Source organism: Ciconia boyciana, chromosome 11, assembly GCF_034638445.1.
Source record: "Ciconia boyciana chromosome 11, ASM3463844v1, whole genome shotgun sequence".
NCBI lineage: Eukaryota > Metazoa > Chordata > Aves > Ciconiiformes > Ciconiidae > Ciconia > Ciconia boyciana.
Genome location: NC_132944.1, coordinates 8,755,444 through 8,767,522, shown reverse-complemented (window position 1 = coordinate 8,767,522; position 12,079 = coordinate 8,755,444). Strand labels below are relative to the sequence as shown.

At 47.2% G+C, this 12,079-nt stretch overlaps 1 protein-coding gene across 1 annotated transcript; it reads left to right on the top strand.

Annotated features, from left to right (window-relative positions):
- The first annotated feature begins 6,202 nt into the window (after positions 1-6,202).
- Positions 6,203-11,789, top strand: THUMPD3 (THUMP domain 3 tRNA guanosine methyltransferase). The gene is made up of 9 exons (XM_072876055.1): positions 6,203-6,562; positions 7,135-7,212; positions 7,730-8,272; positions 9,431-9,561; positions 9,994-10,063; positions 10,445-10,560; positions 10,747-10,857; positions 11,110-11,233; positions 11,498-11,789. Exons 1-9 carry the CDS (start codon positions 6,326-6,328, stop codon positions 11,627-11,629), a joined length of 1,542 nt encoding a protein of 513 aa, XP_072732156.1. The 5' UTR covers positions 6,203-6,325; the 3' UTR covers positions 11,630-11,789.
- The last annotated feature ends 290 nt before the right edge of the window (positions 11,790-12,079 follow it).

The following is a 12,079-nucleotide window of genomic DNA, read 5'->3' as shown; positions in this document are numbered from 1 at the left end:
GTTGAAGAACAACAGGTGCCAATCGCTACCACAGCGATGCACCGGAGGCAATATCGCACCAACTGAGACTCCCTGATTCCCATCCATAAACTGATTCATCAACTGGAGAGCCAAGGAGTGATGAGTAAGACTCGTTCACCTTTTAACAGTCCTATAAAGCCAGTGCAAAAGTCTAATGGAGAGGGGAGACTAACAGTAGACTATCGTAGCCTAAATGAAGTCACACCGCCGGTGAGTGCTGCCATGCCGGACATGCTGGAACTTCAGTACAAACTGGAGTCAAAGGCAGCCAAATGGTATGCTACAACTGATATCGCTAATGTGTTTTTCTCAATCCCTTTGGCAGCAGAGTGCAGGCCACAGTTTGCTTTCACTTGGAGGGGCGTTCAGTACACCTGGAATCGAGTGCTCTGGGGTGAAAACACAGCCCTACCATTGGCCGTGGACTGATCCAGATGGCACTGGAACAGGGTGAAGCTCCAGAACATCTGCAATACATTCATGACATTATCGTGTGGGGCAATACAGCAGAAGAAGTTTTTGAGAAAGGGAAGAAAATAGTCCAAATCCTCCTGAAAGCCGGTTTTGCCATAAAATGAAGTAAGGCCAAGGGACCTGCACAGGAGATCCAGTTTTTAGGAATAAAATGGCAAGGTGGACGTCGTCAGATCCCAATGGATGTGATCAACAAAATAACAGCCATGTATCCACCAACTAGCAAAAAGGAAACACAAGCTTTCTTAGACATTGTGGGTTTTTGGAGAATGCATATTCCAAATTACAGTCTGATCGTAAGCCCTCTCTATCAAGTGACTCGGAAGAAGAATGATTTCAAATGGGGCCCTGAGCAACGACAAGCCTGTGAACAAATTAACCAGGAGATAGTTCATGCAGTAGCCCTTGGGCAAGTCCAGGCAGGGCAAGATGTAAAGAATGTGCTCTACACCGCAGCCGGGGAGAATGGCCCTACCTGGAGCCTCTGTCAGAAGCACCAGGGGACACTCGAGGTCGACCCCTAGGGTTTTGGAATCGGGGATACAGAGGATCCGAGGCCCGCTATACTCCAACTGAGAAAGAGACATTGGCAGCATATGAAGGGGTTTGAGCTGCTTCGGAAGTGGTTGGTACTGAAGCACAGCTCCTCCTGGCACCCCGACTGCTGGTGCTGGGCTGGATGTTCAAAGGGAGGGTCCCCTCTACACATCATGCAACTGATGCTACGTGGAGTAAGTGGGCTGCACTGATCACACAATGGGCTTGAACAGGAAACCCCAATCGCCCAGGAATCTTGGAAGTAATTACGGACTGGCCAGAAGGCAAAGATTTCAGAATGTCACTAGAGGAGGAGATGATGCGTGCTGAGGAGGTCCCACTGTACAATAAACTACCAGAAAATGAGAAGCAATATGCCCTGTTCACTGATGGGTCCTGTCGTATTGTAGGAAAACATCAGAGATGGAAAGCTGCTGTATGGAGTCCTATACGACAAGTTGTAGAAACTGCTGAAGGAGACGGTGAATCGAGCCAATTTGCAGAAGTAAAGGCCATCCAGCTGGCTTTAGATATTGCTGAACGAGAAAAGCGGCCAGTGCTCTATCTCTATACTGACTCATGGATGGTGGCAAATGCCCTGTGGGGGTGGTTACAGCAATGGAAGCAGAGCAACCGGCAGCGCGGAGGCAAACCCATCTGGGCTGCCGCATTGTGGCAAAATATTGCTGCCCAAGTAGAGGACCTGGTTGTAAAAGTACATCATGTAGATGCCCACATACCCAAGAGTCAGGCCACTGAGAAACATCAAAACAACCAGCAGGTGGATCAGGCTGCTAAGATTGAAGTGGCTCAGGCGGACCTGGACTGGCAACATAAGGGTGAATTTCTTATAGCTCAGTGGGCCCATGACACCTCAGGGCATCAGGGAAGAGATGCAACATATAGACAGGCTTGTGATCAAGAGGTGGACTTGACCATGGACACTATTGCACAGGTTATCCATGAATGTGAAGCATGCGCTGCAATGAAACAGGCCAAGCGGTTAAAGGCTCTATGGTATGGAGGGTGATGGCTGAAATATAAATATGGGGAGGCCTGGCAGATCGATTATATCACACTCCCACAAACCCACCAAGGTAAGCACTATGTGTTTACAATGGTGGAAGCAACCACCGGATGGCTGGAAACATATCCTGTGCCCCATGCCACCGCCCAGAACACTGTCCTGGGCCTTGAAAAGCAAGTCTTATGGCGACATGGCACCCCAGAGAGAATGGAGTCAGACAACGGAACTCATTTCTGAAACAACCTCATAGACACCAGGGCCAAAGACACTCTTTGCACGGCACTGAGTGGGTATATCACATCCCCTATCATGCACCAGTCTCCGGGAAAATCGAACGATACAATGGACTGTTAAAAACTACGCTGCGAGCAATGGGTGGTGGGACATTCAAACATTGGGATACGCATTTAGCAAAGGCCACCTGGTTAGTTAACATTCGGGGATCTGTCAATCAAGCTGGCCCTGCCCAATCAAAACTTTTACACACTGTCGAAGGAGGTAAAGTCCCTGGAGTGCACATAAAAAACATGCTGGGGAAGATAGTTTGGGTTACTCCTGCCTCAGGCAAAGGCAAGCCCATTTGTGGGACTGCTTTTGCTCAAGGACCTGGGTGCACTTGGGGGGTGATGCGAAAGGATGGGGAAGTCCACTGTGTACCTCAAGGGGATTTGACTTTGGTTGAGAATAGCCAATGAACTAAAAGATATGATGTTATTTGCTATATAATAGTGTATGTCATCACTTTTATGGTTACTATACACCATATCAATGGTATTTAAATGACAATCACCCAGATTAATGAACAATGAACTTTGATGAAACCAAGCAAAGTGCAGCAGTGATGGAACCAGAACTGACTTCAGCATGCAACAATCCAACACCACACACCATCTCTCCTGCCCTGAAAGACTGTTATGACAGATGGAGTGCAAAGTCATGGACTAAATGAACTCAACGGACATTTTAGAGGGATGGCCAAGAGAATGATATCTGTGTGTATATATCAAAAACCAGAAAAAGTGGTGGTGATTAATTGGAATGTAATGGGAAGGGTAGAACCTGGGAATGACATAGATGGTATAGAATAAGGGGTGGATACTGTCCTGGTTTCAGCTGGAATAGAGTTCATTTTCTTCCTAGTAGCTGGTATAGTGCTGTGTTTTGGATTTTAGTATGAGAATAATGTTGATAACATGCTGATGTTTTGGCTGTTGCTAAGTGGTGTTTACACTGGTCAAGGACTTTTCAGCTCCCCATGCTCTGCCAGGTGCACAAGAAGCTGGGAGGGGGCACAGCCAAACTGGCCCAAGGGCTGTTCCATACCATATGGCGTCATGCTCAGTATAGAAACTGGGGGAGTTGGCCAGGGGCAGCGATTGCTGCTCGGGGATGGGCTGGGCAGCGGTTAGCAGGTGGTGAGCAGTTGTATCACTGTTTTTTTTTCCCTTGGGTTTTGTTCCCCTCTCACTCTCTTTTTTGTTGTTTTCCTTCTCATTACAATTTTTGTTGTTGTTGTTGTTGTTCCAATTATTAAACTGTTCTTATCTCAACCCCCGAGTTTTCTTACTTTTGCTCTTCCGATTCTCTCCCCCATCCCACCGGGGGGGGGAGGGTGAGCGAGCAGCTGGGTGGTGCTTAATTGCTGACTGGGGCTAAACCACAACCCACAGTTACAGGTATTACACTGCTACTGTGCCTCCCACATAGGAGGGTTTGTCCTGAATCCTTAGGCAAAAATTTCTCCTTACACCCACTGTCACACATTGTGCCATGCAGTGCTGGTCTAAATGGTTTTGCTTCCATCATGCATAAAGGTAACATCTCCACCTATTTAAACTGAGAGATGCTTCATCTCTACATTTACAGAGCACGTTAGGAGTTTTTACGAGGAAAGCTGCAAGCGAAGTGTGCTATTATCCTAAGAAACAGTCTTGCATGGGTATTAGACAAACAGATGTCTTCAGCTACTGTAGGACCTGGCCACTGGCAGGAAATAATTCTGCGAGTGGTGCTTGGACAGATTTCAAGAGCTGAAGCATAGCAGGCCGATTACCGGTTCTCACCTTTCAATCTGAGACCAACTGGGAAAGGTCAGAGCTGCTGCTGATAGGCCAGACATATGGAATTAATTTAAGTGTCTGGCAAACACCCTCACCAAAATATGCTGAAAATTCTGCTATTTAAAGTAGCTCAGCAAGCCGAGTTTGTTATCCCCCTTGAATCACAAAGCTCTCCCTTGCTATAGGCGTTGTTGCAGCATAGAGCTAAGCAAAACCTGTAAAATCGATGTGAGCAGCAAGACACACACCCCGGGACCTGGCCTGCTTGGGTTCCCTGCTGCTGCCGGCAGCTGTGCTAGCCAGGTCAGTGCTGTGCGCGGCGTGCCCATGCTGCTCCGCAGGCACGGAGCCTGTGAGCGGGATGCTCTGTATTGCACTAGCTGGCAAACCACCCTAACGTTATCTACAACTTAGAAAATACTGTGGTAAAGGTGTAGTGTCACGGGCTACTTCAGCAGTCGCCAGGGACATAACACATGGGGATATGCAGTTTGTGCAGCCACCATCACACCCCATATCGCAGCACTGTCACCGCACTGAAAAGGTCTTGCAGGGTGCCAGCTATGGTTTAGAAGAAGATGCAGACGTGCCCAAGTGGTTCTCTCTGCTTTAGCTTATTTTTAAGTTCTCATCAAAGAAGCCATTTCACAGAAACTTTCTCCAGTATGTTTATGACCCAAATTCCATGGTTTTAATTCTGTATTTTCAGACTTGAATCACAAGTTAAAAATAAACTGATGGAATAAAACCCACACCTTCCCTCTCTGAGACACACTCTCACACATACTTCTCATGTGAAAGCAAAGCGATGCTTCAGAAGGCTTAATGGCAAGAGCAGTGCTTCAGGCATCCTGCTCGTTAATAAAATGTCACAGCGGAATCAGAACGTACGTAGGAAAATGAAAGCAAACAGTGCTGTTGCCAATGCGCGCTGCAACTGCAGAAGAACAAGCTGCACGGACAAGTTGTGTTTACATTTATAAATCCAATGCTGGGAAAAGGTAAAGACTAAGGGATTTGAAGAAGAGAGGAGGAGGGAAAATAGTGCCTCTGCGGTTTCACGCAGTTCACGCTTTGTCATACTGACGCAGTCATGGAAGATATTTAGGGTGGCCTGTCTCTCTTTCTTTCTGTGTCTCCTGAAAAAACATTTAGCAGCTAGTTTTTTCTTTAAAAATCAGTTCTAGTGTTGGAAACGTGCCAAAGACAATAGCCAGAAGATCAAGGAAATTCAGTACTTTTTAGAAAAGCAAATGGCCACCCATGGTTTGCCACCCAAAGGCAAATGAACTCTCGCAGCAGTCACGGCTCACGCGCCACATAGGTGCTTAGCTGGCAGAGCACGTCGACGGCTCGGCCAAGCCCTGCGCAGCCCGGCTCGCACCGCAGGCCACGGCTGCACCGCGCACAGCACCGGGGCCTCGAGGGGCTTCGGGGGCGCGAGGGGAGCTGCCGGCCACCCGCGCACACCGGGATCCCGGCCTGCTGCTGGGTCGGCAGCCTGCGACTGCGACCCCCAGGTCCTGCCGATGCTCAAGACGAGCGATGGGTGTTGGGCAGGGCGAGAAGAGGCGTGCGCGGACCCACGGCCTTCGCGGGCCCTTCTTCCTTTCCCTGGATTTGCTGGGTACAGCTGCCTATTCCCGACCCATCAGGACAAAAATCCACCTCTCTGTTTTCGCACAGCCAGGTGTCAAACGCAGACCTGCTCTCCCGGCAGGAGCGTTTCCTGGGCGACAGGCACCGGCGACAGCCGCTTCACTGCCGAGCCCGGGCAGGGGCAAGCGGCCGGCGGAGGGGCCCTGGCCACCGGCTCCCCCGCACCGCCGCAGCTCGCTCCTGAGGCGGCGGCGGGGGCCAGTGCCCCCGGCCGGGGCCGAGCGCGGCCGAGCCGAGCCGGGCCGAGCCCCCGCTCACGGCCCGGGGCGCGGGGCCGGGGCGCCGCCTCCCGCCCGCGGCGAGCAGCGGGGCCGCGGGCGCAGGGAGCCCGCCGTCGGGCAGCAGGGGGCGCTCTCGCCCTGCCGCCAGGGCGCGGGCGCGGGCGCGGGCGCGGGCGCGGGCGCGGCGCCCGGCCCGGAAGCGGAAGGGGCAGGCGGCGGCGGCGCGTGGTGCTGCGTGTGCCGGCGGCGGTGCCGGGCGGGTGGCCCCGGCGTTGCGCGGCCTGGCCCGGCGGTTGCCGTCCGCTGATGTCCCTCGGCGGCGGGGCATGGCGGAAGCGGAGGCGGCCGGCGACGCGGGGGCGGGGGCGGGCACGGCGGCGGGTCAGGGTCCAGCCCCGGCCGAAGAGGGCGCGGAGCTGGCGGCCGTTATCGGCGCCACCGTGCCCACCGGATTCGAGCTGACGGCGGCCGAGGAGGTGCAGGAGAAGCTGGGCTCGGCCTCCAGGATCAGCAGGGACCGGGGGAAGATCTACTTCGAGGTCCCGGCCCGGGCCCTGCCGCAGGTCCGTGCGAGCTGCCCGCCCCGCTCCCCGGCCCGCTCCCGCTCCCCGGACGGCGGCCCCGGCCCGCCGCGGCTCCCGCTGCCTTCACCCCGTCCGCCGGCGGGGCCGTGCCTGGCGCCGGGCGTGCAGGGGCGGTCGCGTCGGCCGCGGTGCAGCGGCCCGGCCGCGGCGGGCGGCCTTGCTCCCCGCGCAGCGGTGGCTGTGGCTCGGGCTGCGCGGTTTTGGTGCAGAGGCCGGGATCCTAGCCCAGCGTGAGCGAAACGCTTCGGCTTACGGCAGTCCTTGTAAAAAAGCTTCAAAATTCTGCTTTGGCTACCTTGGTTTCAGGAGCTATATCCTGGTGTATTTTGTTCTCGCGAGGGCAGATGAAGTCAAAGGTGGGAGGTTAAATGGGTGCAAGGAAGTCTTCCTCTGGCCTTGCACGCGAATTGATAACCCCCCTCTAGACAGCAGTGGAAAAACGCGGTCTCTCAAATCTAGCTGTGAGATGACAAAACTCTAGTTACAGTAAACACAATCTGCTAGACATGCGTGGTTAGTCATGTGCCACCCTGGTTTCTCATTTCTTCTAGGTCCATCGTCTAAGGTCAGTGGATAATTTATTTGTTGTTGTTCAGGAGTTCAAAGACTATCAATTTAAAGAAAACAAGGTGAGTTACTCCTCGTTTTTCAATCAGTTCTGGGTTTTGGAGTGTTTTTTAATTTAAGACTACTTTCTGAAAGTATTCTGTTTCATGAACAAGGGTTTTTTTTATTTTATTCGTTATATTATCCCAGTTTCTCTTTGCTGGCTTGTGAAATGGAAGTGCAGTTGTGTTGCCTAACATAATTTCTTCAGTTAAATACGTTGCATGGGCAAAATCTAGGATTAGAGCCAATACAATGCTTGTAGGTCACACTTAGACACCAGACAGTGAAGTCTCACTTCGGTCACTTAATTTAGTGTTAGCTGTTTATTTGACAAGATAAATGTTGAAATACTGTGGGTCCTGTGACTTTAAGTGCCATTCTGTTTAGTTATGGCAAAAATCACACAAAAAGCTGTAAGCTTTGCTTAAATGTGTAGTGGGTTACGTGTTTAGGAAACTAACTGGAGAGACTTTAAAAAAGGGTAGCTTTTAAAGGGATGGAATGACTTCAAAGCACAACTTTTTTTGTCTTTTAAAGGAAGATGCTCTAAAGGATTTGGAAGATTTGGTTAAGAAACTGCCTTGGACCGATCCATTGAAAGTTTGGGAGCTGAACAACAGCTTAAAAAAGAAAAAGACAAAACGCAAAAAACATAATGTGCAGAGTACTGCAAGCAAAGAGAAGTTGAATGACAATGGAGAAGAGGAAGGAACAGATCAAAAAGACATTAATAAGCAGGAGGACTGTGCCCAAAATGCTGCAGGTGCAGAACCCGCTAGCGGCCAGGATACAGAAAAAACACAAGGAATGCCATCCCGAAATGGGGAGGAGGAGGAGGAGGATGATGACAATGAACAGTCAGATGCTAAAGATGAATTGCAGGCGGGTTCTGGCGGTGAGGCCAAGGCTGGTGATGGTAAGACAAGCGAAGGAGAGGCAAAGGTGTTGAAGTTCCGTGTTACATGCAATAGAGCAGGAGACAAGCACAGTTTCACATCAAACGAGGCTGCAAGAGACTTCGGTGGGGCTGTGCAGGAGCACTTCCAGTGGAAAGCCGACATGACTAACTTTGATGTAGAGGTATAGTGGTGTGCCTTGGAAATACCTACATTTCTATTGTAGAAATTCTTAGTTCTTAATTCTGATGCTTGGAGATCTTCCAAAGATGACTCTGGAACTAAAAACTGGTAATGCTGAAATCATGGCCTCCTCAGAAGCAGTCGCTTCATTGGCACGTTATGTGCGTCCTCAGATCCCACCACTTGCTTGGGCTTTGGCTATCCATAATAATAATCTCCTTTGTGGCCCAGTGTGGGCACCTCCTCTCCTCCTCAGGTCCCTCTTTTGCCTTGCAAACACTGTTGTCTTCTCCTCAGGTTAACTGATTAACATCACTACACCCAGTGCAGCTGAGCTGGTGCTCAAACGCTTTCTGCTCTCCCTCAACCACAGCAGAAGCTGTGGTACCAAGTATTACCTCTGCCTATAGCGTTTGGTCTCATTCATATTTAAATATAATGTAGGATACTTCTACTTTACTTTTACCCTCATAAAATCTTTCCTTAATCCATTTTTTTGTATTGGTGTAAGTTAACAGAAGACATTCCATCTAGAAGCTGTAGGTTTATGGGTGAAGGGGTCAAAAAGGGTTAACATTAACTGTCCAGTGTTTATTTCTTATCATAGGGAAAGCAGAGATTTGGAAAGGATGACCAACAGATGTGCTCCATCAGTGGTGCGGGACCACCATTTTTGAGGGGCAGAAAAACTAAGTTTTTCTTGCAAGTCTATTAGGGGCTGGCCCACTGTTCTGTAACAATATTTTCACCTTCCAAATTAATATGGTGGAGGGGACCAGGAATAGGATTTTTCTTGCTGCTTTGCAGATGCTTCACTGTGACTTGCAGGACTTACCCAACTTCTCCCCCATACTTATAAAACAAAACTTTGAAAAAGTCAGCATAATGGTTATAGCACTTTTTGAAGTCTTGTGTAAAAGATTGTGTGAATGAGAAAATGCTCATTCTCATTCTGTGTGAATGAGAAAATGTGTGAATGTTCTCCTGAATTTTGTCCATTGTTGCCATTAAAATGGTGCATTGCTTTTCTTCCAAGAATGCTCTTTTATATGTAGTTCCTGTTTTTTAAATCGCCATCTACGATTCTTATAAATATTTACCAGGCATACTGTGGAAAACTTCTGTTACTCCTGAAATTCAGTTCAGGTTTTTTCTTCAGGTTCTTCTGAATATTCACAATAATGAAGTAGTTGTGGGTATTGCATTAACTGAAGAGAGCCTTCACAGAAGAAATATTACACATTTTGGACCCACAACTCTTCGTTCAACTCTCGCTTATGGCATGCTTAGGTCAGTGCGATTGCATAATATTTTATTATTCTCAGTTAACAAGTCATTTTGTTTCAGAAATTACATCCTTTATCCCCCCACTGCTTCCTCAAAATCCATTTCCATTCATTCTTAAAAAAAAGGAAAAGAAAAAAAAAGCATAGTTGCTGAAATGGTGTGCTTTGTAATTAACAGTAGGTGTTTTCCAGCTAAGTAAAGTAAACGTTTGCTGTGAAATTTCCCAATTTTTAAAGTACTGTTTCACATTCTTGAAAGGGTTTCACTATATTGCTGCTTATAAAATACTAATTAACGAATGGAAAAAATAATCACATAGAAGTTTTTATGTTAGAAGGGTAGAGTCGGAGTGATTAAAATAGTTCAGTTTTCCTTCCTTACAGAAATTCACGTTTTTAAGACTTTTCTCACCACATCTTTTTTTCTGTTCCTCAGACTCTGTGATCCACAGCCGACGGATATCATAGTTGATCCCATGTGTGGTACAGGTGCAATACCAATAGAGGTGATTCTTCCTTTATTTTTTAACTTAATAAAACTTGACAGTGTCTGCAAGTGAAAAATAGTGTAAGTTTTATTGGTAATAACTAAAGAGTGAACTCCAAAAGTATCTCAACTTTTCAAGAGATACAAATACACTTTTTATAAATGACCTCATTTTCCTTCCCAAAGCTGTAGCAGGAAAAAACTAAATCCGAAAGTATTTTGAGCTTTTAAGGTGCATAATACCTATAACAGATACCCGTTACAGAATTTTAAAATCATTGACATCCACTTCCAGTTGCTTTGTTGTATTCTACCATATTTGAGTAATTCTTATGTTTGTTTTGTTTTAAATTAAGCAATGTTGATGCTAATGTTGCTTATTATTAATATTTCCCCCCAGGGAGCTACAGAATGGCCTAGCTGCTACCATATTGCTGGTGATAACAACCCACAAGCTGTAAAGAGAGCAGCAAACAACATCTGTTCTTTACTAAAGAAAAATGAGAATAAGGAAAGGTGAGAAAAGTACAAGTTATTTTCTTTTCCTGTAGTATTGTATGTCAAGAAATCAGTTTTGCATTGATGCATTTGACTATCTTCTTCATATTTTCCTATTTATTCTTTCGCTACCATTATAGACCTCCTCAATTTAAAAACATTCTCAGTAAACCGTATCTGAGATAAACATCTTTGCACTTGCAGCAGTACTTCCGTGGGCATACCCTTAGACATCATTCAGTGGGATATTTGCAATCTCCCTCTGCGGACTGGTTCTGTGGACATTATTGTGACAGACATGCCATTTGGAAAGAGGTGAGGTATCACTGGTAAAGTAACTGCGCTTAACTGCTGCTACTGCATGTGCTTGCCTGTCCAGGGTTAGGGTTCTCTCCAGTTACTTACTTAACTGGGCCTAATTAAGAAGTATCGATGTACTCAATATTACAAATGCAAGCTGAAATTAATAGTAAATGTGGTCCTGAATGAGCTAATCCACATCTGAAAGACCAACAACAGTTAACTATTTTTCAGTGATCACAAAGGGGATCTTAATTTATTTTGCAGGATAGGGTCAAAGAAGAAGAACTGGGATCTCTACCCAGCCTGCCTTATGGAGATGGGCCGGGTCTGCACACCGGGGACAGGCAGGGCTGCGCTGCTTACGCAGGACAAGAAATGCTTTGCCAAGGTATGTTCTGGGAGAGAAAATCAAACCTATTTACACTTGAAAATATATTGAGGAAGAAATTGTAAGCCGACTTCAGTACAGAAGATGATCTATTTTTAGAGCAGTAATTAGTAACATTTAAACGCAGTTTTGGACCTGAAGAGTCATTTGACGTTGCCATCAGATGTGATTTAGCATAATAAAAAATAATTTCAAAAGCAAATTTACCCTTATTATCTTACCTTGAAGCCGCCCCCACTCTTTGGCTGTTTTTTTGGATTGTAGGCCTTGTCACGAATGGGACACATCTGGCGCAAAGGTCAGACTGTATGGGTGAACGTAGGGGGACTTCATGCTGCAGTGTACCTTCTGAAGCGCACCTGGGAAAGAGCAGAAGAAAAGAGATCATTCTGGTAACCTGCGTGGAAGAAGACAAGAGACACCTCCAGAATTTGTCAGACAACAGTCTGGTGAAGCAGACACCTGAGGGCATAGGTCTGTCAATTCCTAAGAAAAAATCCCAAACAACCTATGTAGAAATTGTGTAACACAAATATTAAACCAGGGATCAACTTGAGACCTACCGGTTGTACTATGTGTTCTGAAACCTTATTATTTAAATCACCTTTTTCCTCCCTGCCACCCAAACTGAAATTCAGTAGTGGAATTAGTAATGCTTTCCTTTGCCTGAGTCTTCTCTACCATGTCCGTTGTATTTTTCAGTTAAATGTTTATTTCTTCTGCTTATAGTAGAAAACATGTTGAGGCAGCTTTGGAGGTAACATAATTTATTTCCCAAACTGTAGAAATTGTATATGTATCTTAAAATGACTAACAGGACTACTAAGACTGTCATCTTGAAGGGTT

Excerpts from the sequence above, each read along its gene's own strand:
- THUMPD3 (XM_072876055.1), top strand. The coding sequence starts at position 6,326 with ATGGCGGAAGCGGAGGCGGCCGGCGACGCGGGGGCGGGGGCGGGCACG. Across the intron at positions 7,213-7,729 it reads ATCAATTTAAAGAAAACAAG|GAAGATGCTCTAAAGGATTT; the intron begins GTGAGTTACTCC and ends TGTCTTTTAAAG. Across the intron at positions 11,234-11,497 it reads ACAAGAAATGCTTTGCCAAG|GCCTTGTCACGAATGGGACA; the intron begins GTATGTTCTGGG and ends TTTGGATTGTAG.